A 25,046-nucleotide genomic window follows, 5' to 3' on the forward strand; every position below is an offset into this window, starting at 1 on the left:
TCAGCCCCCACTCCTGGCCGGCGGCCTGTCCTCCCCTACCTGTACACCACGGCTTTGTCCACCCCAAAGGCCCCGACGATCAGATCTGGAGATAAAAACCCCGCTGTCAGAATCTCACCTGGCACCTTCTCTCTCCCCTTTGCCTCCCCCCACTCAGCCCCCTCAGACTCTCCCAGCGCTAAGTACAGCGCCTGGCTCATATTAAGCGCTTAACAAATACCAATATTATTATTATTATCCCTGCCTCTCAGGGCTGGAGAGGGGAAGGGGAAGGAAAGTCAGGCTTTCATTTTCACCATCGGGTCCCAACACCCTCAATCAGCTTTTCCCCTGCTACATTTCCCGCTCCTCTTCCACTACCCCACAGTTCACACGCTTTGCTCCCCCAGCACCAACCTACTCCCTGGGCCTCGATCTCATCTCTTATTATTATTATTATTTATCTTTGACCCCTTGCTCCTGCCCTGCCCCCCTGCCTGGCTCTCTCTCCCTCTTCATGTCTGGCAGACCTGTGCTTGCCCCATCTTCAAAGCTCTACTAAAATCACATCCTCAAGAGGCTTTCCTTGAGTAACCTCTCATCTCCCTACCCCGGTCCCCCTCCCTTCGACACGGTCTTGTGCACTTGGGTCAGTACCCTCTGACCACCTCAATACTAACGCCACTCCCTCCATGAGAGCACTTTATTTTTCACTGCTTCCCCTACTTGTCATTACTTCTAGAGTCTGTTTCCCGGTGCTAAATGTCTAGCACCTTGAGGACAGTGATTTTTCTTCCTACTCTATAGTTTTGTACTCTCCCAAGCACTTAATAAAATGCTGTTCCACACAAGTGCTCAGTAAATACCACTGTTTGATTGAAGGAAGAGGATGTGGGCAGGGAAAATGGTGGGGAGAACAGAACTGTGGGATGGACCAGCAGAAGGGGCCCCTGGGAGAGGACAGATAATAATAATAATAATTATGGTATTTGCAAACTGTTTACTATGTGCAGGCACTGTTCTAAGCGCAGGGGTGAATACAAGCAAATTGAGTTGGGTACGGTTCCTGTCCCACATGGGGCTCACAGTCTCAATCCCCACATTACAAATGGGGTAACTGAGGCTCAGAGAAGGGAAGTGACTTGCACAAGGTCACACGGCAGACAAGTGGCAGAGCCGGGATTAGAAACCGTGACCTTGCGAATCCCAGGCCCGTGCTGTACCCACTACACCATGCTTCTTCTCGATGGGGATCAATAGCAGGGAGGGGGTCCCCGAGGCAGAGAACATGTCTGTCAGCTCTGTTGCATTGTACACGGTTCTTTGTACGCAGTAAGCGCTCAATAAATGACACCGATTGTTTGTCTGACTGATTGACAGGATGGGGGAAAGAAGGAAGGAGAAGCAGCAAGCCCTAGTGGATAGAACATGGGCCTGGGAGTTAGAAGGACCTGAGTTCTAATCCCGCTTCTCCATTTAATAATAATAATAATGATGACATTTATTAAGCGCTTACTATGTGCAAAGCACTGTTCTAAGCGCTGAGGAGGTTACAAGGTGATCAGGTTGTCCCACGGGGGGCTCACAGTCTTAATCCCCATTTTACAGATGAGGTGACTGAGGCACAGAGAAGTTAAGTGACTTGCCCAAAGTCACACAGCAGACAACTGGCAGAGCAGGGATTTGAACCCATGACCTCTGACTCCAAAGCCCGGGCTCTTTCCACTGAGCCACGCTGCTTCTCTACTTCTCATTTGCCTGCTGTGTGACCTTGGGCAGGTCATTTAACTTCTCTGTGCTCACTTACCTCACCTGCAAAATGGGAATTAAGACTGTGAGCCTTTCGTGGGACATGGACTATGTCCACCCTAATTAGCTTGTTCTCTACTCCAGCATTTACTACAGTGCCTGGCACATAGTAAGTGCTTAATAAATGCCACAAAAAAAGGAAGAGACATCCCCCCTCCCCGGAGAGGGCAAAACAGGACAGGGGGAGGCAATCTCAAGGGGTGGACAGGACAGAGGGAAGGGACCACCCTACACCACGAGTGACCCACCTGGATAGCCGTTGCTGTCCAAATCGCGGGCTCCTCGCAGGGCAAAGCCGAAGAAAGCCGGGGCCTGGCTGGGGGCCCAGTGGGGCAGCAGCACCTGGGAGGGCTCCAGACTCAGCCCCCGTGGCCCTCCCAGGTAGACAAACACGGCCCCCTGCTGCGTCTCGCCTCCAAATGGTGCGCCCACTGCCACGTCTGCAAGACACGAGTCCCAGCGCGGAGGTTGCGGGAGGGGTTTCCATTGGCAGGGAGCACCAAGGAGTCTCAGCCCCGCTACCCCCTCCACAAGCCTTTCCCAACTCACCTCCCACCTTCGAACCCCACCCCTGCTGCTCTAGCCCTTCCATACCCCCAAACACACCCACGGAGCACGTATATTCACGCTCTATTGCTTCCTCCTGTAGGCAGTTCATTTCAATCATCATCATCAACAACATCAATAGTATTTATTGAGCGCTTACTGTGTGCAGAGCACTGTACTAAGCGCTTTCAATGTCTGTCTTCCCCTAGTCTGTAAGCTCCTTGACATTAGGGATCATGTTGACCAACTCTGTTGTACTTTCCCAAGCGCTCAGTACAGAGGTCTGCAACTGTGAGCATCTTGACGGCAAGGATTTCCGCCCCCCTCTTTCCTCTCCACCTCCTCCCCCTCTCCATCCCTCCCGGCTTTCCTCCTTCCCCTCCCCACAGCACCTGTATATATGTATATATGTTTGTACGTATTTATTACTCTATTTATTTAGTTTATTTGTACATATTTATTCGATTTATTTTATTTTGTTAATATGTTGAGTTTTGTTGTCTGTCTCCCCCTTCTAGACTGTGAGCCCACTGTTGGGTAGGGACTGTCTCTATATGTTGCCAGCTTGTATTTCCCGAGCGCTTAGTACAGTGCTCTGCACACAGTAAGCACTCAATAAATACGATTGATTGATTGACTGATTTTCACGCTCTATTGCTTCCTCCTGTAGGCAGTTCATTTCAATGTCTGTCTTCCCCTAGTCTGTAAGCTCCTTGACATTAGGGATCATGTTGACCAACTCTGTTGTACTTTCCCAAGCGCTCAGTACAGAGGTCTGCAACTGTGAGCATCTTGACGGCAAGGATTTCTGCCCCCTCTTTCCTCTCCCCCTCCTCCCCCACTCCATCCCTCCCGGCTTTCCTCCTTCCCCTCCCCACAGCACCTGTATATATGTATATATGTTTGTACGTATTTATTACTCTATTTATTTAGTTTATTTGTACATATTTATTCGATTTATTTTATTTTGTTAATATGTTGAGTTTTGTTGTCTGTCTCCCCCTTCTAGACTGTGAGCCCACTGTTGGGTAGGGACTGTCTCTATATGTTGCCAGCTTGTATTTCCCGAGCGCTTAGTACAGTGCTCTGCACACAGTAAGCACTCAATAAATACGATTGATTGATTGACTGATTTTCACGCTCTATTGCTTCCTCCTGTAGGCAGTTCATTTCAATGTCTGTCTTCCCCTAGTCTGTAAGCTCCTTGACATTAGGGATCATGTTGACCAACTCTGTTGTACTTTCCCAAGCGCTCAGTACAGAGGTCTGCAACTGTGAGCATCTTGACGGCAAGGATTTCCGCCCCCTCTTTCCTCTCCCCCTCCTCCCCCTCTCCATCCCTCCCGGCTTTCCTCCTTCCCCTCCCCACAGCACCTGTATATATGTATATATGTTTGTACGTATTTATTACTCTATTTATTTAGTTTATTTGTACATATTTATTCGATTTATTTTATTTTGTTAATATGTTGAGTTTTGTTGTCTGTCTCCCCCTTCTAGACTGTGAGCCCACTGTTGGGTAGGGACTGTCTCTATATGTTGCCAGCTTGTATTTCCCGAGCGCTTAGTACAGTGCTCTGCACACAGTAAGCACTCAATAAATACGATTGATTGATTGACTGATTTTCACGCTCTATTGCTTCCTCCTGTAGGCAGTTCATTTCAATGTCTGTCTTCCCCTAGTCTGTAAGCTCCTTGACATTAGGGATCATGTTGACCAACTCTGTTGTACTTTCCCAAGCGCTCAGTACAGAGGTCTGCAACTGTGAGCATCTTGACGGCAAGGATTTCCGCCCCCTCTTTCCTCTCCCCCTCCTCCCCCTCTCCATCCCTCCCGGCTTTCCTCCTTCCCCTCCCCACAGCACCTGTATATATGTATATATGTTTGTACGTATTTATTACTCTAGTTATTTAGTTTATTTGTACATATTTATTCGATTTATTTTATTTTGTTAATATGTTGAGTTTTGTTGTCTGTTTCCCCCTTCTGTGAGCCCGCTGTTGGGTAGGGACTGTCTCTATATGTTGCCAACTTGTACTTCCCAAGCATTTAGTACAGTGCTCTGCACACAGTAAGCGCTCAATAAATACGATTGAATGAATGAATGAATGAGGATTGCGTCTGCCAGCTCTAGACTGTGAGCTCGTCCTCTGGACTGCATGCTCGTTGTGGGCAGGGAGTGTGTCTGTTTACTGCTCTATTGTACTCCCCCAAGCATTTAGTACTGTTCTACACACAGTAAGCGTTCAGTAAACATAATTGACTATCATACTCCATAAAGCTCTTAGATCAGTGCTCTGTAAGGATGGCATTTATTAAGCACTTACTATGTGCAAAGCACTGTTCTAAGCATTGGGGAGTTTACAAGGTGATCAGGTTGTCCCACGGGGGGGCTCACAGTCTTAATACCCATTTTACAGATGAGGTAACCGAGGCCAAGAGAAGTTAAGTGACTTGCCCAAAGTCACACAGCTGACAAGCGGCAGAGCTGGGATTTGAACCCATGACCTCTGACTCCAAAGTCCATGCACTTTCCACTGAGCCACACTGCTTCCCTAGTATTTGTAGTATTTATTAAGCTCTTACAACGAGCCAAGCACTGTACTAAGCTCTGCACACCTTAGGCTGTGATTTTCTGGAAGGCAGAATTGAGATAAGCAGCATGGCCTAGTGGCTACAGCACAGGCCTTGAGTCAGAAGGACCTGGGTTCTAATTCCGACTCTGCCACTTATCTAATTCCGACTCTGCTGTGTGACCTTGGGCAAGTCACTTCACTTCCCTGTGCCTCAGTTACCTCATCTGTACCTTGGGGGTTAAGACTGTGAGCCTTAAGTGGGACAGGGACTGTGTCCAACCTGATTAACCTGTATCTACCCCAAAACTTAGTACAGTGCCTTGCACATAGTAAGCGCTTAACAAAAATCATTAAAAAAAATCAATAAATATGACTGATTAATTGAGGGTAGGGATTGTGTCTAGTAACTACTGTAGTCAACCAAGTTCTTAGTGCATTTTCCTGCCCAGAGTAGATACTTAGTAAATACCACCAACTGATATTATAACAATATTATATATCAATATAATATATCAAAAACAATAATAATTGTTCTGAGAATCAGCGTGGCTCAGTGGAAAGAGCATGGGCTTTGGAGTCAGAGGTCATGGGTTCAAATCCCAGCTCCACCAATTGTCAGCTGTGTGACTTTGAGCAAGTCACTTAACTTCTCTGGGCCTCAGTTACCTCATCTGTAAAATGGGGATAAAGACTGTGAGCCCCCCGTGGGACAACCTGATCACCTGGTAACCTCCCTAGCGCTTAGAACAGTGCTTTGCACAAAGTAAGCACTTAATAAATGCCATTATTATTATTATTGGTTAAGTGCTTACTATGTACCAGACATTGGGGTGGACACAAGCAAGTAGGGTTGGACACAGTCCCTGTCTCAAATGGGGCTCACAGTCTCAATCCCCATTTTAGAGATGAGGTAACTGAGGCACAGAGAAGTGAAGTGACTTACCCAAGGATACCCAGCAGACTAGTGGGGGAGCCGGGATTAGAACGCATGACCTTATGAATCCCAGGACTGGGGTCTCTCTGCTATGCCATGCTGCTTCCCTATTGAATGTTTCCCCCCAACCAGCCTAGATTTCTCCATCCTCACCCCCTCCCCATCCCTGCCGCCCCTCTCTGTCAGACCTGGGCCTGTGGCCGCTCTCACCATTGTAGCCGTCCTGGTCCAAGTCCCCCAGAGGGGCGAGGGAGCTGCCAAAGCGCCCAAACTCCTGGCGCCCGGTGAGCGTTTGGCTGGGTCTGGGCCGCATGCCCTCCGGGCCCTGTAGGTACACGTAGACTCTGCCCACCTCCTGCAGCTGCCCATCCGCCGTCCGCTCCATCAGCAGCGGGGCCCCCGCCAGCACGTCATCCAGCCTGGGGGAGGTCCCCGGTCAATCTCGCCCGCCCGGCCTTGCCCAACCCCACCCACCTCGCCCCACATGGTCCCCACGGGCCGCGAGACCCCAGGCCTCTGTCCCATCCAAGCGTTCCCTGCAGCTCACTCACCCGTCTCCATTGATGTCAGTGGCAGCCACAGCGTAGCCAAAGTAGGATGCCATCTGCATGCCGGGAGGGCAACCGGGGTCAGGGCAGCAGGTGGGGGACAGCTCTCTGTCCCCAACCTCCCCCACTGCTAGAATTCCAGCTCCTCACCCCACTGGGGCTCCCGCTCCCCTTCCCTGTCTCGGCCTCAATGCTCCCCTGATCTAAGTCCTGCACTCCTACCCGAATGGGGCTCACCTGCTCCCCTGAGAAGTTGTACAGAGACCGGACATCAGAGCCATTGAGGATGGTGACCTGCAAGGACCAAAGGGGAAGATGCCTAATGGTCAGGGTGGGGACTCAACCCTGGTGTCCCAGCTCACAGTCAGGAATGGGGAGGGGACATATGGGAGTCCCCGGGGGTCAGAGGGGAGAAGGGGAGATGGGCAAACACGGGAGGGGACGGTAGGGTGGCACTTACATAGCCATAGGTGAGATTCCCCTTGGGGACACCGGCAACAAAGTCTGAAAGAGAAGATGGATGGGGAAAATGGTTGGGGGCTGAGAGTGGTGCCCCCTCCCCACTGTGGACCCCACTCCCAACCCAGGACTGGCCCCACCCCACTCACCTTCAGTGTTGTCTCCACTGAACTCACCCACGGCCACAGCATACCCTGTGGGGAGACCGAGGTCTTGTCACCAGTGCCCTCTCATGCCACCCCCTGCCCCACCCTGGCCCACTTCCTTGGTGCTGAGCAGAGCCAATATGGCACTGATGGGGTAGCTTGGGGGAGGCTAGGTTCTGGGAGTTGGCCATCTCACATTTATTATCATCATAATAACAATAATAATAATAATGATGGTATTTGTTAAGCGCTTACTGTGTGCCAAGCACTGTTCTAAAGCGCTGGGGCAGATACAAGGTAGTCAGATTGTCCCATGTGGGGCTCACAGTCTTACTCCCCATTTTACAGGTAAGGTAACTGAGGCCCAGAGATGAGAAGTGACTTGCCCAAGGTCACACAGCAGACAAGTGGCGGAGCCGGGATCAGATCCTCTCCTGCTTTAACTCTACCCTTTCCTCTGCCTAGTGACAATCTTTCTCTATTCTTATTGACTCCTATGCCCATCTTCCACATGAGCTGTTTCAGGCTTTTAACGCTCTCCTCAAATTCCCTGTCCCCCAGTCCCCTCATCTCCTGTCCCTAATGACCAGGCCATGTACTTTATTGATTAAAATTGAAACCATCAGGTGTGATCTCTGCGCTTAGTAGTGCCTGGCACAGAGTAAGCGCTTAAAAAATACCATTATTATTACCTCCCTTAAATCTCTCCTACTCCTCTCCAGTCCCTCCCGCCTCCTGTCCCCTCTTCCACCGGCAGTATCTCAAGAGGAGATTCCCCCATCGCTTTTCAAAATCCACTCCCTCCACCTGTGTCTCTGACCCCATCTCTTTGTACCTTAACAAGACACTCGCACCCCACCTTCTTCCCTCCCTGACCACCATCTTCAACAGTTCACTTTCCAATGGCAGCTTCTCCCCGATTTCAGATATACCTTATCCTAAAAAAACCCTCCCTTGACCCCATGACTCCCTCCAGTTTTTAGCATCTCCCTCCTGCCATTCCTCTCCAAACTCCGTGAGTGAGTTGTCTACACTCAGTGCCTCTACTTCCTCTCCTCCGATTCTCTCCTGGACCTCCTCCAGTCTGGCTTCCGTCCCCTTCATTACATGAAAATTGCCCTCTCAAAGTCACCAGTGACCTCCTTGCCAAATCCAATGGGCTCTACTCCCTCCCATTCCTCCTCGACCCCTCATCTGCCTTTGACGCTACGGACCAACCCCTTCTCCTGGAAACATTATCCAACCTTAGCTTCACTGACGCTGCCCTGGTTCTCCTATTTCTCTGGCTGTTACTTTTCCATTTCTTTTGCAGCCTCCTCCTCTGTCTCCCACCCTCTAATTTTTGGAGTCCTTCAAGGCTCAATTCTGATTTTCCTTCTCTCCACCATCTACACCCTCCCCCCGGAAAACTCACTCAACTACCATCTGTGTGTGGATGATTCCCAAATCTACTTCTCCAGCTCTGACCTCTCCCCTTCTCTGCTGAACTGCATTTCCTCCTGCCTTCAGGACATTTCTACTTGGATGTCCCGCTGACACCTCAAACTTAACATGTCTAAAACCCTGACCTCCCTTGTCTCCTGCAACACTGTAGACAACACCACTATCCTCCCATCTCGACTCATCTCTCATTCATTACTAATAATTTCTAATGGAAATTTTGGAATTTGTTAAGCACTTACTATTTGCCAAGCACTGTCCTAAGCATTGGGGTAGATACAAGATAATCTTGTCAGACACAGTCCCTGTCCCACATGGGGCTCATAGTCTAAGTAGGAGGGAGGATAGGAATTGAATTCAATTCAATCTGGCACCATTCATTCATTCAATTGTATTTATTGAGGGCTTACTGTGTGCAGAGCACTGTACTAACCACCAAATGCTGTCGGTTCTACCTCACAACATCTCCAAAATCTACCCTTTCCTCTACATTACAAGGAAGCTGCTGCCACACTGATCCAAGCATTTATCCTATCCCACCTTGATTACTGCATCAGCCTCCTCGCTGACCTCCCTGCCTCCTGTCTCTCCCCACTCCAGTTCATACTTCACTCTGCTGCCCGGATCATTTTTCAAAAAAACCTTGTGCTCCATGTCTTCATGTCTCCCCACTCTTCAAGAACCTCCAGTAGTTGCCCATTCATCTCCGCATCAAACAGAAACTACTTACCATTGACTTCAAAACACTCGATCAGCTCACCCCCTCCTTACCTCACTTCACTGAACTCCTACTACAGCCCAGCCCACATATTTCACTCCATTGGCACCACCTTGCTCACTGTGCCCCAATCTCATCTATTTCACCATCAAGCCCTTTCCCCCGTATTCCCCCTTGCCTGACCGCCTCCATAGACACCAGACCACAACTCTCCCCACCTCTTAAAGCATTATTAAGGCAAGGTGTTTCTATTTGATGCGGAGGTGCACGGACAACCACCGGAGGTTCCTGAGGAGTAAGGAGGCAGATATTGAATGCCAACTGACCCCTCTTTTCCCCAGCTTCCTCTCCCTCTGGTGTCACCTATGCATTTGGGTCTGTGACCTCTGGGCATTTAATACACCCCACCCTCAACCCCATCACACTTATGTACCTAAGTGCTGTGTGGGGCTGAGGATGGGGTGAATATCAGGTGCTGATCAGATCCAAGTACAAGGGGAACGCAGATGGGAGAGGGAATAGAAGAAATGAGGGCTCAGTTGGCATTCAATCTCTGTCTCCCCGTACCTCAAGAACCTTCAGTAGTTGCCCATGCACCTCCACAAACATCATCACCTTTAAAACCTTCAATCAACATGCCCCGCCCAATTTTATCTCACTGATTCCTATGCAACCTAACCACACACTTCACTCCTCTAACCCCAACCTGCTCAGTGTACTTCGATCTCAATTTCACCACCGACATCTCGCCCCCATCCTCCCTCTGCCCTGAAGTCCCTCCCCATTCATATCTGACCGATCACCACTCTCCCCACCTTCAAAGTCTTTTTAAGGTCACATCTTCTCCAAGAAGCCTTCCCCAGTTGAGCACCTTATTTCCCCTACTCCCTCTCCCTTCTGCGTTGCCCTTGCGCTTGGATCTGTCCCCTTTAAGCGGTTGATATTCACCCCCATCCTAGGTCCCACAGCACTTAAGCCCAGACCCATAATTTAATTTAATGCCTGTCTTCCCCTGTAGATTATAAGCTCCTTGTGGGCTGGAGATGTGTCTACCAACTCTGTTGTTATGTACTCTTCCGAGCGCAGAGTACAGTGCTCTGCAAAGAGTAAGCACTCAGTAAATAGGATTGATTGATGATTGATTGATCAAGGAAGGGGGCCAGAGGGTTGTGGGGCGGGGCGGACTCACCCAGGTAGCTGTCGTCGTAGGAGGAGCTGGCCTGTCTGGTCTGCAGCTGCCCACGCACCTCGGTGATGAGGTAGTCTGGGTAGTAAGATTCCTCAATCTGTTCCAATGTCGCCGACAGGATCTGGCCTGGGGTGGGGAGGTGTGAGGGGAGAAGATGAGAGGGGGGCAGTAAGGGTCCGGGGAAGTTGGGGGTAGGATGCTCGTGGGTGGAGGAGGGCAAGAGGCTGAGTGGGGTGGTGGCTGGAAAAGAGGGCAGGAGATCAAGTCCAGGTGGCAGTGGGTTAGGGGGGTGTTACCTTGCCAGAAGTAGCTCCCGGGTCCCCCCAGCAGCACCCGGCCAGTCTGTGGAGACGGTGGGACCGTGTCAGATAGAACTCTTCCTCTCCCGCCCTCCCCCCCGCCCATCCAGGCCTAGCCACCCTCCCACACCGGACACTGCCCTCTCACCTTGGTGAATTCGGCACTGAAACCGCCCTGGCAGTAGCCCTGCCCCTCAGCTGAGTGGAAATCTGTGGGGAGGAGGGGGAGTGGATGTCGAGGGCAGGGCCCCAGGGGGAGGGCAAGAGAAGGGAGAGGAAGGTGGAGGGGGAGGGGATGGAGGGGCCAGGGGAGGGTGGACTCAGGGGGCGTCATTTCAGGAGAGACCCTCAGCCCCAGCCCCTAGCCCGGGCCCCGTACCGGAGCGGCAGGGTGAATACTCCATGAAGCGGGTGAAGTTGCCAAGGGAGAGGTAGCATGTGCCCACGGGGTCGCTCAGGGGCTCCTTCTCCGTGCGCCAGCTGTACAGCGGCGCGCAGGCCTGCGGGGGGGTGCCACACATTCAGCCCCCACCGGCCGCACCAGGGGGTGCCCCCAGAGCCCGCGCCCCCTCTCCCCCTTCTGGCACGCCCCCCGACCCCCCGGGGCGAGCTGCTCACCAGGATGGAGGCCCCATGAGCCCGCACGGTCGCCCCGAACCACTGCAGAGACTTGTACTCAACCGACTCTTCTCCGCCCTCGGGACTGGGGGTCTGGGAATCCAGGGGCCGAGACCCTGCCGGGAGGGGGAGACGGGGTGAGGAGGGGGATTGATGGAGGAGGCTGGGGGGTAGGGGGCCCCCATAAGAACCGCACACTAATTCATTGATCGAAGGAGAGAAGCAGAGGGGCCCAGGGGATAAAGCAAGCACGGGCCTGGGAGTTAGGGGACCTGAGTTCTAATCCCGCTCTGCCGCTTTTTGACCTTGGGGAAGTCACTTAACTTCTCTGCGCCTCAGTTCTCTCATCTGGAAAATGGGGATTAAGCCTGTGAGCCCCACATGGGATAACCTTATGACCTTGTATCTACCCCAGCGCTTAGAACAGTGCTTGGCACATTGTAAGCGCTTAACAAATACCATTAAAAAAAAAAGATCTGGGGTGAGGAGGGGGGTAAAGAAAGGGGAATTGTGGGGAAGGAGGTGGGATTCCTGGAGCTGGGTGGGGGCCCTGGAGGGGCGAGAGAAGGCTGGGAGAGGGGTGGACAGACACATGATAATAATAATAATAATGATAATGATGGCATTTATTAAGCACTTACTATGTGCAAAGCACTGTTCTAAGAGCTGGGGAGGTTACAAGGTGATCAGGTTGTCCCACGGGGGGCTCACAGTTTTCATCCCCATTTTACAGATGAGGTAACTGAGGCACAGAGAAGTTAATGCCATCATTATTATTAAGTGACTTGCCCAAAGTCACACAGTGGACAATTGGCAGCTGATTGACATGATAATGATAACTGTGGTATTTGTTAAGCGCTTACGATGTGCCAAGCACTGTTCTATGCGCTGGGGCATACAAGGCAATCTGACTGGACACAGTCCCTGTCCCACATGGGGCTCACAGTCTTAACCCCCATTTTACAGATGAGGAAACTGAGGCTCAGAGGAGTTAAGTGAGTTGCCTAAGGTCACAGAGCAGACCTGTGGCAGAGCCGGGATTAGAACCCATGCCCTCTGGCTCCCAGTCCCCTGCTCTTTCCACTGGACCATGATGCTTCCCCCTCCCAGGGTCAGTTGTCCTTCAGCCCGGAGATCCCCACGGCCTTCTTGGTCCTGGGCCTACTGGCGGTTGAATCACTGGGCAGACTGAGGTAGGGGGCTGTGTGACTTTGGGCAAGTCACTTAACTTCTCTGGGCCTCAGTTACCTCATCTGTAAAATGGGGATTAAGACTGTGAGCCCCCCCCCGTGGGGCAACCTGATCACTTCGTAACCTCCCCAGTGCTTAGAACAGTGCTTTGCACTTAGTAAGCGCTTAATAAATGCCATCGTTATTATTATCTCCAAGACTCAGACCACCCCGCCCCCTCTCCTACCCCCCTAGGATTTCCATCATCATCATCAATCGTATTTATTGAGCGCTTACGGTGTGCAGAGCACTGTGCTAAGCGCTTGGGAAGTACAAATTGGCAACATATAGAGACAGTCCCTACCCAACAGTGGGCTCAAGCGTCCATCCCTTCCCCCCAGAGCAGGGGGCCGGGATGCCGGGGTCCTGGGGGAAGCGGAGGCCGGATCCGTCTGGGGGCTTGTCTGTCTGCCTGTCCGTCTGACTCAGATCCTGCGTCTGCCCGAGCCCCCTCCTTGTGCCCGGGCCCTCTCCGTCTCGGTCTCTTCCTGTCTCCTGTGCACATTCCCCCACTCCTTCTTCCCCCGGATCTCTTTCCTCCATCTCCCACCCGGTGGCCCAGGCGGTTGGTGATTCAAGAAGAATCGGTTCCACGTGGGTCTGAATCATCCACCGCCCCGGCCTGGGAATGCGTTGTCCGCGGGAGTCCCGGAGAGGAGGAGGAGGAGGAGGAGAAGGAGGAGGAGAAGTAGGAGGAGAAGAGGGATTCCCCACTTTGCCCCAGGACACGCGGTCCAGACATCCCCAGCCCCGCCCCAGTCCCGGGCTCCTCCACCCTGGCGGCCCCTCGCGTGCTCAGTGCTTAGAACAGTGCTGGGCACATAGTAAGCGCTTAACAAACACCATTATTATTATTACCTTTGCTGTCAAACTCAATGGGGTGGCAGGCGGCGGGGGGCGGATGCCCCCAGGGGCAGAGGTAGACAGCCCCGCCCTGCAGGACGCCCGGTTGGCTGGTGTTGGCCTTGGGGGCCCCCACCAAGATGCTCACCCTGTCGGAGGGGGGCGAGGAAGGAGGCTTAGTACAGTGCCTGGGCATTCATTCACTCATTCTTCATTCATTCATTCACTCAATCATATTTATTGAGCGCTTACTGTGGGCAGAAATCTGTACTGTTAGGGAAAGTACACTACAGCAATGATGAGAGACAGTCCCTGCCCACAATGAACTCACAGTCTAGAGCGGGGGAGACAGACACCAGTACAAGTAAACAGGCATCAATGTAAATAAATAAAATGACAGATAAATATATAAATACGTGCTGTGGGGTGGGGAGAGGGGGGAAGAGCAAAGGGAGCGAGACAGGGTGACGCAGAAGGGCACAGACCAAGCGCTTTAATAAACACCATTATTTTCCCCCTGTGAACTCATCCCTCTAGACTGTCAGCTCATTATGGGCAGGGAAAGTGTCCGCTTGTACTCTCCCGAGTGCTTTGTACAGTGCTCTGCACATAGTAAGACCTCAATAAATACCATTGATTGAGATGTCAGGGGGAGTGGGAAACTAGGGAGGTGGTGGCGTCTCCCCTGGGGTCTTAATAATAATAATGATAATTATGGTATTTGTTAGGTGATTACTATGTGCCAGGCACTGTTCTAAGCGCTGGTAGATACAAGATATCTAGTCGGGTTGGACACAGTCTCTGTCCCACATAGGGCTCAAAGTCTTAATCCCTGTGTTACAGATGAGGTCTCCCCTGGGGTCTTAATAATAATAATAATAATTATGGTATTTGTTAGGTGATTACTATGTGCCAGGCACTGTTCTAGGCGCTGGTAGATACAAGATATCTAGTCGGGTTGGACACAGTCTCTGTCCCACATAGGGCTCAAAGTCTTAATCCCTCTGTTACAGGTGAGGTAACTGAGGCACAGAGAAGTGAAGTGACTTCCCCAAAGTCACACAGCTAACCAGCGGGGGAGTCGGGACTAGAACCCATGACCTTCTGACTCATAGAGCATAGAGCGTTCAGTAAATACCATTGATTGAGGCTCAGGGGAAGGAGGAACCGGTGGGGTGGCGTCTTCCCTGGGGTCTCCCTTAGGGTCCCCACCCTCTCCCCCAGACACCCGAGGCCCCGGCTCGAAGCGGGGTATTTTTATCTGCGGGATAAATGCCGGAGATACCTGGAGCCGAGCCAGACCCCACGTGCGGCTGTCACTAACGCCTCTCCGCGACCCCCGACCCTCACAGCCGCCCGACCAGGGGATCAACAGGGAGTGGGAGGAGGTCCGGACTCAGGACCACTGAGCCCGCAGGACCCAGGGGTCCAGCCCCCAGCTCCCCACCCCAACCCCAGCTCGCTCACACTCCTCCCAACCCACCGGGGGGTCCCCATGACCTCTGGCCTGGAACGTCCTCCCTCTTCAAATCCATCAAATAATCCTTCTTCTCCCATCAAAGCCCTACCGAGGACGCACCTCCTCCAAGAGGCCTTCCCAGACTAAGCCCCCTTTTCCTCAGCTCCCCTCTCTTCCGTGTCACCTCGACTAGCTCCCTTTGCTCTCTTCCTGCCCCACAGAGAAGCAGCATGGCTCAATGGAAAGAGCACGGGCTTGAGAGTCAGAGGTCATGGGTTCAAATTCCGCTCTGCCAATTGTTAGCTGTGTGACTTTGGGCAAGTCCCTTAACTTCTCTGTGCCTCAGTTACCTCATCTGTAAAATGGGAGTGAAGACTGTGAGCCCCACGTGGGACAATCTGATTACCTTGTATTCTCCCCAGCACTTAGAACATTGCCTTGCACATAGTACGCGCTTAACAAATGTCATCATCACTTATGTATATATCTATAATTCTATTTATATTGATGCCTGTTTACTTCTTTTGATGTCTGTCTCCCCCCTCTAGACTGTAAGCCCGTTGTGGGCAGGTATGGACTCTATTACTAGAGTCAATTTCTAGACTGTGAGCCCACTGTTGGGTAGGGACTGTCTCTATATGTTGCCAACTTGTACTTCCCAAGCGCTTAGTCCAGTGCTCTGCACACAGTAAGCGTTCAATAAATACGATTGAATGAATAAAGGGGCGACCTGAGGCGGGGGCGTGAGATCACCGGACCCTCAACCTGGGTTGGGGGGAGCACCCAATTTAGGGCTGAAAGACCTCTGTTGCCCCCAACCCTCCCCCATCATCCCTTCCCCGTAGCCCCCTCCCTCTCCATCTCCACCCCCAACTCTCCCCCCAATCCTTCCAATTGTCTCTGCTCCCGTGTCTCTCCCTCCCCACTGCTTCTGTGTCTCTTGCCTCAGTGTCTCCCTCCGGACCCCCTCTGCCCCCTCCTCGCCCTTCCTTCGGGAGGAGGGTGGGCGTGGAGGCTGGGCAGGAAGTGTTTTTACTGTTCACTGCTTCCTGTAGCTCGGGTCTCTGCTCCCCTGTTGGCGCTGCCGCCTGTTTGGGGCCGGGGGCCGGGTGTGTATATTGTGTGGGACACCCTATGGGGGAGCCCAGGGACTCGGCCCCCTGCCCTCTCCCCACGGGGTGCCCCCCGGGCCAGGCAAGAGGCCAACGGCCTCCCCTCTGGACAGTCAGCCAGCCAATCATATTTACTGAGCGCTTACTGTGTGCAGAGCACTGTAATAACGATGGCATTTGTTAAGCGCTTACTATGTGCAAAGCACTGTTCTAAGCGTTGGGGAGGTAACAAGGTGATCAGGTTGTCCCACAGGGGGCTCACAGTCTTAATCCCCATTTTACAGATGAGGGAACTAAGGCACAGAGAAGTGAAGTGACTTCCCCAAAGTCACCCAGCTGACAATTGGCGGAGTCGGGATTTGAACCCATGACCTCTGACTCCAAAGCCCGGACTCTTTCCATTAAGCCACGCTGCTTCTCAAGCACTGTACTAAGTGCTTGGGGGAGTAGACCATAACAATATAACAGATACAGGAGTCTAGAGGATGGGCGCGAGCCTCCCTCCCAACTTGCTCACAGACATAGAAGCAGCGTGGCTCAGTGGAAAGAGCCCGGGCTGGGGAGCCAGGGGTCGTGGGTTCTAATCCCGCTCCGCCACTTGTCAGCTGGGTGACCTTGGGTAAGTCACTTCACTTCTTTGGGCCTCAGTTCCCTCATCTGTAAAATGGGGATGAAGACTGTGAGCCCCATGTGGGACAACCTGATTACCTTGTATCTACCCCGGCGCTTAGAACAGTGCTTGGCACATAGTAAGCACTTAACAAATACCAACATTATTATTATTCTTAAGCAGGCCGAATCCGGGGGCACTGGCTAAGCAGCATAATAATAATAGTAATGGTATTTGTTCATTCATTCATTCAATCGTATTTTTTGAGCGCTTACTGTGTGCAGAGCACTGTATTAAGCGCTTGGGAAGTACAAGTTGGCAACGTATAGAGACGGTCCCTACCCAACAACGGGCTCACAGTCTAGAAGGGGGAGACAGACAACAAAACAAAACATGTGGACAGGTTTTGTTAAGCGCTTACTATGTGCCAAGCATTCATTTATTCATCCGATCGTATTTATTGAGCGCTTACTGTGTGCAGAGCTCTGGGAAGTATAAGTTGGCAACACATAGAGAACAGTTCTAAGCAGCGTGTCCATGTACCATGTGTGTCACATACGTGTGAGCCCGGGCCCGCCTGTTCCCTGGCTCCCACCACATCCTGAGGGGGCTGAGCCCGCCCCCTGCCCCGCGTGGCTGGACATTAACTGGACGATCGATATCCGGTTACTGTTTGACCAGAGGGCCCGAGCAATGTCGGGGGCGGGACCCAGGGGTCCGGGCCCTGATGGCGGGGATGGGGGGGTGGGGGTGAGGAGGTCCTTACCCAAATCCCATGGTTTGATTTCCCCCTTCCCCCCTTCCCCTCGGACAGCCCCTTCCCTTCAAACGGGACCCAGGAGTCCTGCGGCCCGAGCGCGGAGGCAGGAAGGGGAAGGGGTGCGGCCTAGCGGGTAGACCCCGGCTTTGGGAGTCGGAAGGATCTGGGTTCTAATTTCAGCTCCGCCACTTGTCTGCTTTGGGACTTCGGGCGGGTCACCTCTCCGTGCCTCAGTTCCCTCGCCTGTAAAATGGGGATTAAGGCCTTAAACCCCTCCGTGGGTCGGGGACTCTGTCCAACCCGATTACCTTCTTTCTGTGTTACCCCAGCGCGTAGTACAGTGCCTGACCCACGGCGCTTAAGGAGTAGTAGCATCATCATCGAAGGGCCGACCCAGGGGAGGCCGGGGTTGGCCGGGGGTTGAGGGCTGAGGGGCGGGGAGGCCGGATGCCTGGGTCTTGGCGGAGGGGAGCGGGATCCGGTGGACTGCCCTGGAGTGAGCCTCTTCCCTTCTTCCCTCCCTTCCCTCCCTTCCCCCCGCGGCGGGCGGCCTGGTTTGGGGAAGCCGCCGGCCTTGGCAGGCAGCACGATTGGAGTGATGCAATGGGGCGAGAGATGGGGAGGGGGGCGGGGGACGGGGGGAGGCGGAACCTCAGTCAGTCCAGAGCCCAACAGCTGGCCCCTAAACCCCACCCCTCTCAGCCCTCGCCCCCCAGGCCCCCCCACCTGGGGGCTCCGGCCCCATTAATCTCGTCCCTTGCGAACCCGGAGTTGGGTCGGGGGGTGGGTAAGGACTGTCTGACCATCCTCCTCCCCCTACCCACCCCCAACTCGGGACGGGACCCCAGAACTCCAGCCTTCCTCTGCTCGTGTCCTGCTCCTTCTCGCACAAGGTCCAGCCTCAGAGCACTTGGGGTCCCCGAGGGACCCCCCCCAAAAAAGGGCCTGTTCCCTAGGAAGAGCCGGACCCCAGGGCTCTAGGCCCGCCGAACCCCGGTTTCTACGTGTCTCCAGCTCTAGGCTTAGAATCCAAGAGCCCCAGCCCCCTCCCCACCCCGCCCCCTGCCCAGTAGTTCCCACTACAGGAAATTGTCTCCTCTCTTCCTCCCGCTACGCCCCCACCCCCCGCCAGGCAGGGTCTCCCCGACCCTCCAGCCCCCCGGGGCTACTTTATGGCCAGCTCACCGAGGCGGGTGTCGAGGGTGGGCGGGGGCTCTGGCCCCCGAGTCGCCCCTCCGTTTAGGCGGGCAGGGGGAGAGAGGGGCCTGAGCCGCCCCCAGGCCCTATTCGACCCCCGGGCCTCCCCAGCATTGCCTCGTCGCCCCCCGGCCCCTCCCCCTGTCCTCGGCGCCGTTCCCAGTTCTGTCCTCCGTGCGCGGGGCGCGGCGTCCCGGCGCCCCCCACTCTCTTTTAAACGAACCCCCGGCCCCCTCAGATCGATCAATCAATCAATCGTATTTATTGAGCGCTTACTGTGTGCGGAGCACTGGACTAAGCGCTTGGAAAGTCAAAGTTGGCAACCCATAGAGACGGTCCCTACCCAACAGTGGGCTCCCAGTCTAGAAGTCTAGATCCCCCCTCCCCCCGGCCCCCGGACGCCAACTCCCCCAAACAGGGACCCCTGCCCCCTCCCCAAGCCCCAGCCCCTGCAGGACCCCCAGCCTCCAGCCCCCGGAGACCCCCAACCCGGGCCTCCCCTCCCCCCCCCCCGCATCCCCCAACCCCAGCCCCCCTCGGCGGCCCAGCCCGGGCTGGTCCCCTCCTCCCCCGGCCCCCCACGAGCCTGCAGCCCCCTCCCCTCCTCCGGCCTCGCAGCCCCGCTCACCCCGCGGCCCCGGGCCGGTAAAACTCCACGGAGAAGCCGAAGAAGGAGCCCGGAGGCCCGGCCAGCACGGCGGGGACCTCGCCGTCCAGATTGAAGCCCCCGGCCGGGGACAGCAGCAGCAGCAGCAGCAGGGGCGGCGGGGGCAGCCGCGGGGGTCTCGGGGGTCGCGGGGGGAAGGGCATGGCTTGCACCCGGGCACGGGGGACCCAGGAGACCGAGGCTCGTCCCGTCCCGCACGGTCCGGAGAAGCCGGACTCTCTCCCCGAAGCCTCCGGGAGGCGACTGAGTCAGCGCTGGGCGGAGTTTGCCAACTTCTGCCGGACCCCTCCCCTCCTCTCCCGCCCCCCCCGCCCGGACGAGAGGGGACTGGGGGAGACTGCAAGGGGGTGGGGGGATTCCTGGGGGTCCCGCCCCGCCCCCGCACCGAAGGGGAGCGGACTGGGTGGCACTGGGTCGGACTGGGCCGGACCGGGCGGGACAGAGCCCTAGCCCCCTCCCCTCCCCCCGCGCTTCCCCCCCGTCCAGATGTACAAAGTAAAACAGCAGGAAAAGGGGAGGGGGGGAGAGGAACGGCGATGAGGTAAGGGATCCCCGCTGGAGGGGGAGGGGGGAACACGGGGGAGGGGCCTCCTGGGGGAGGGGCCGCCCTGGGGAGGGGTCGGAGCCCGGGACGGGGCGCGGGAAGGGGGTTGGGGGCGGTGGGGGTCGTCTACTGGCGCCCCCCCCCACCCCCGGCGGCCTGGATTTAGATGCCCCTCTAACGGTTTCATTCATTCATTCAATCGTATTTATTGAGCGCTCACTGAGTGCAGAGCCCTGCGCTAAGCGCTTGGGATGTAAAAATCGGCAACACATTGAGTCGGTCCCCACCCTACAACGGGCTCACAGTCTCCGATCGCATTTGTTGAGCGCTCACTGCGGGCAGAGCACCGTACTAAGCGTTTAGGGAAGTGCCATGCAGCAGCGTGGCTTAGGCACGGGCTTGGGAGTCAGAAGTCGTGTGTTCTAATCCCGGCTCCGCCCCGGGATTGTGTCAGTTGAGTGGCTTTGGGCAAGTCACTGCACCGCTCTGTGCCTCAGTTTCCTCATCTGTAAAATAGGGATTAAGACTGGGAGCCCCACGTGGGACAACCTGATGACCGTGTATCTACCCCAGTGCTTAGAACAGTGCTTGGCACATAGTAAGCGCTTAACAAATACCATTAGTAGTAGTAGTAGTATTGGCAATGAAGAGAGACAATCTCTGCTCACAACGAGCTCCTCCGAGACCGGTTGCCCCAAAGAGCCGAACCGGCCCATCTGGAGCCCAGAGAATCTGGACTCCAAACTCGGGGAGGGTGGGGGACCCCTGGGTGACGACCTCCCCCTCCACCCGGAGAAATGTGGAGAAACGGAGACACACAAAGACAGCACTGAGAGAATGATGGAGAAAGACGTCGAGAAACCCAAAGACAGATGTGGAGATGCGGAGGTAGGGAGACACAGACAGCTATGGAGAGGCAGAGATAAACACGGCCACAGAGATGTGGAAAAACGTCGGCAGAAAGAGAGGGGAAAATGTGGAAAAACCCAGAGGCAGATGATAATAACAATAATGATAATAATGATGATGATGGCATTTGTTAAGCACTTACTCTGTGCAAAGCACTGTTCTAAACGCTGGGGAGGATACAAGGTGATCAGATTGTCCCACGGGGGACTCACAGTCTTAGTCCCCATTTTACAGATGAGGTAACCGAGATGATGATGAAGGTATTTGTTAAGCACTTACTATGTGCCAAGCACTGTTCTAAACACTGGGGTAGATACAAGGTCATCAGGTTATCTCATGTGGGGCTCACAGTCTTAATCCCCATTTTACAGATGAGGTAACTGAGGCACAGAGAAGTTAAGTGACTTGCCCAAAGTCACACAGCTCTTAAGTGGTGGAGTCGGGATTAGAACCCACGACCTCTGACTCCAAAGTCTGTACTCTTTCCACTAAACCCTGTGGAGACACAGAGATAGGGAGACTGATACAGCGTGGAAAGGCAGAGATAGACACGGAGGCTCTGTGGAGAGACAGAGCAAAGAGACAGAGAGGAAGAGAGGCATAAAGAAAAAGTAGAAATGTGGAGAGACAGAGAAGCAGAGATGGAGTGATGGAGACACAGAGAGAGGTGGAGAGACAGAGGCACAGAAACAGAGAGGAAGAGAGGCATAAAGAAAAAAATAAACAGAAATGTGGCGAGACACAAACAGAGATGGAGAGATTGAGACACAGAGAGATGTGGAGAGACAGAAATAGAAAGATGCAAACAGCTGTGGAGTGTCAGAGATAGATGTAGAGAGGCGGAGACATGAGTGAAAGAGACACGGAGACATGAAAAGAAAGACACAGACAGGTGTGGAGAAACAGAGACATGAAGATAAAGAGAGACACAGACAGTTGTGAGAGACAGAGAAACACGGGGAGAAAGGCACAGAGAGGTGGAGAGGAAGAGTTGGAATCAGACGTGAGGAGAGACAGGGATACAGAGACAGACATAAGGAGGAAGATATAAGTAATAACAAATGGCATCATCATCATTTTATTATTATTATTATTAATCATGGCATTTGTTAAGTGCTTACTATGTGCCAGGCACTGTGCTAAGCGTTGGGCACTGTACTAAGCACTTGGCACTGTACCGAGTGCTGGGTATATACACAGAGATTTAGAAACAGACATAGAGATGTGAAGAGACGGGAAAGCCGAGATGGAGAGATCGAGACACACAGGAAGGGATGTGAAACAGAGATAGAGATGTAGAGATTTAGAGACAGAGACACAGAGAGAAAGAGATAGACACGAACAGACCAATCACTAGCGAAAGAGACACATGAAGAGAGAAACACAGTTGTGGAAAGACATATTGAAAGAGATAGACACAAGATGTGGAGAGACAGAGAGAAAAGAAGATGAAGAGATCCTCACAGACAGAGATGGGAGAAACAGAGAGACTTGGAGATAAAGAGATTGCAGAGAGGGGTAGAGAGACAGATCAATTCACAGGGTTTATTGGGCACTTACTGTGTGCAGATCATTGTACTAAACACTTGGGAAAGGACAATATAACAGAGTCGTTTGACACGATCCCTCCCTTCAAGGAGCTTACAGTCTCGAGGGACAGGGACGTGGAGAGACACTGAGATACTCCGCCAATTGTCAGCTGTGTGACTTTGGGCAAGTCACTTCACTTCTCTGGGCCTCGGTTGCCTCATCTGTAAAATGGGGATGAAGACTGTGAGCCCCTCGTGGGACAACCTGATCACCTTGTATTCCCCCCAGCGCTTAGAACAGTGCTTCGCACATAGTAAGCACTTAAGATGCCATCATCATTATTATTATACGGACAGAGAGACACGAAGAGACACCTAGAGAGGTGGAGAGATATCTAGAAATGTAGAGAGACAGGCACGCAGAGAACGAGAGAGACACAGAGAAATAGGTGATGAGACAGGGCTGGGGAAGGGGGTCGACTGCCCCTCCCGTACCCCCCAACATCCCCGGATTCTGACCTCCAGGGATGGAGGAGGTGGCCTGGCACCCCTTCCCCTCCTTACCCTATCTGGACTAGCCCCTCTCGCTGCGAGATAGTCCCTCACCCTGTCCCCCACCCCTGCAGGGACATTTCCGGTCCAAATCCTCCCAGGGGTTTCACACAGCTGCTCTCTGCCCTGAGCCAGCGGGGCACAAGAAAAGCGTGTCCAGGCCTCCCTCTGGTAAACAGAGGCTCAAGCACTGAAGAGAAGGCCATGGTGGTGGAGGGTCAGGGTCCGGGGGAGCCTGGGGTTGGGCTAAGGGCAGGGGGAGTGGGGGTTCAGGGAGTTCGGGGGCAAGGTAGGTGCAAATGAGGCAAATGAGGATCTCTGTTATATTGTTCTGATAATAATAATAATGATACTGGTGTTTGTTAAGCGCTTACTACGTACCAAGGACTGCTCTAGGCGCTGGATAATAATCAGGTATTTGTTAAGCGCTTACTATGTGTTACGCACTGTTCCAAGCTCTGGATAATAATTATGGTATTTGCTAAACGCTTACTGTGTGCTAAGCACTGTTCTAAGCTCTGGATAATAGTTATGGTATTTGCTAAGTTCAAATGTGCTGAGCACTGTTCTAAGCGCTTACTATGTGGCAAGCACTGTTCTAAGCGCTGGATAATAATTATGGTATTTGTTAAGCGCTTACTATGTGGCAAGCACTGTTCTAAGCGCTGGATAATAATTATGGTATTTGTTAAGCGCTTACTATGTGGCAAGCACTGTTCTAAGCGCTGGATCATAATTATGGTATTTGTTAAGCACTTACTATGTGGCAAGCACTGTTCTAAGCGCTGGATCATAATTATGGTATTTGTTAAGTGCTTACTATGTGCCAAGCACTATTTTAAGCGCTGGGGTAGAAACAAGGTAATCAGGTTGTCTCAAGTGGAGCCATTCATAGATCCCCCATTTCACAGATGAGGGAACTGAGACACAGAGAAGTTAAGTGGCTTGCCCAAGGTCACACAGCAGACAAGTGGCAGTACCGGGATGAGAACCCACGACCTCTGACTCCCAAGCCCGTGCTCTTTTCCACTAAGCCACGCTGCTTCTCTAAGCGCTTGGTACAGTGCTCTGCACTCAGTAAGCAGTCAGTAACCAATCAATCAATGCTCGGTACAGTGCTCTGCACACAGTAAGCACTTAATAATCAATCAACCTTATTTATTGAGCACTCCCTGTGTGTGTGTGTGTGTGTGTGTGTGTGTGTGTGTGTGTGCAGAGCACTGTACTAAACACTTAGGAGAGTGCAATAGAACCGAGTTTGGTAGACAGGTCCCCTTCCCACAACGAGCTTACAGTCCAGAGGGGGAGATAGATATTATTCAATCATTCATTCAATTGTATTTATTGAGCGCTTACTGTGTGCAGAGCATTGTACTAAGCATTTGGGAGAGCACACTAGAAGAATATACAGACACATTCCCTGCCCAAAACGAGCTTACACTCTGGAGGGGGAGACAGGCATTAATACAAATAAATAAATTACAGATATGGACATAAGTACTGTGGGATGTTAACAAGTACATAAACAAAGAAATTAGCGTAGTGGATAGAGCACGGGCCCGGGAGTCAGAAAGTCGTGGATATTAACTCCACCTCTGCCCTGTGACCCTGGGCAAGTCACTTCACTTCTCCGTGCCACAGTTACCTCACCCCTAAAATAGGGATTGAGACTGTGAGCCCAATGTGGGACAGAGACTGTGTCCAGCCCGATTTGCTCATATCCACCCCAGTGCTTAGTACAGTGCCTGGCACACAATAAACGCTTAATAGATACCCCAATTATTATCATTATTATGTACATAAGTGTTGTGGGGCTGAGATAGGGCAAATTACGGGAGCAAATCCAATAAATACGATTCATTGATCGACTGAGCAGGGGGTTTGGGGCTCCTAGGAGCAGGAGGGAGAACATAGGGTCCTACCTTTGCCCCTCCTGCCCCCCAAATCGACCCCTGCCCCCCTCCTGCTGTCCTCGGACCGACTGTGCAATTTACCGGGCCTCTGCTCCCTCTGCCCTTATATGTCCCGAGGCCCGAACCCCCTTCTGCCCCCTCCCCCTACACATACCAGATTTCCTCCTCTACCCCTGCTGCTTCTGGGCGGCCTTCAATGGGGCGGTGGCTGGGCAAGGGCCGGCTACGTTTCATATAATAATAATAATAATAATGGCATTTATTAAGCGCTTTCTATGTGCAAAGCACTTTTCTAAGCGCTGGATATAGCCTGCTGCCTCAGTTTCTCCCCCGAGGGACCTTGGCAGATTCCCCCCTCCGACACACACACACACATATGTCAGTCTCCCTCTCCCTCTTTCTCTTTTGAGAAGGAGCGTGACTTACTGGAAAGAGCACGGGCTTGGGAGTCAGAGGTCG

The 25,046-nt window shown here is 53.1% G+C and overlaps 1 protein-coding gene across 1 annotated transcript in view; it reads right to left on the reverse strand.

The window, feature by feature from the left end:
- ITGA5 (integrin subunit alpha 5) overlaps positions 1-22,627 on the reverse strand; it is a 32,199-nt gene extending 9,572 nt beyond the window's left edge. Inside the window, 16 exon segments of the mRNA XM_038752056.1 lie at positions 40-85; positions 2,037-2,228; positions 6,056-6,264; positions 6,397-6,449; positions 6,631-6,687; positions 6,854-6,897; positions 7,002-7,046; positions 10,346-10,471; positions 10,642-10,687; positions 10,793-10,854; positions 11,024-11,144; positions 11,263-11,378; positions 13,351-13,484; positions 19,102-19,358; positions 19,360-19,436; positions 22,618-22,627. Coding sequence (XP_038607984.1) covers positions 40-85; positions 2,037-2,228; positions 6,056-6,264; positions 6,397-6,449; positions 6,631-6,687; positions 6,854-6,897; positions 7,002-7,046; positions 10,346-10,471; positions 10,642-10,687; positions 10,793-10,854; positions 11,024-11,144; positions 11,263-11,378; positions 13,351-13,484; positions 19,102-19,358; positions 19,360-19,436; positions 22,618-22,627 — 1,595 coding nt within the window.
- Positions 22,628-25,046: the final 2,419 nt, after the last annotated feature.

Source organism: Tachyglossus aculeatus, chromosome 10 (assembly GCF_015852505.1).
Source record: "Tachyglossus aculeatus isolate mTacAcu1 chromosome 10, mTacAcu1.pri, whole genome shotgun sequence".
Lineage (NCBI taxonomy): Eukaryota > Metazoa > Chordata > Mammalia > Monotremata > Tachyglossidae > Tachyglossus > Tachyglossus aculeatus.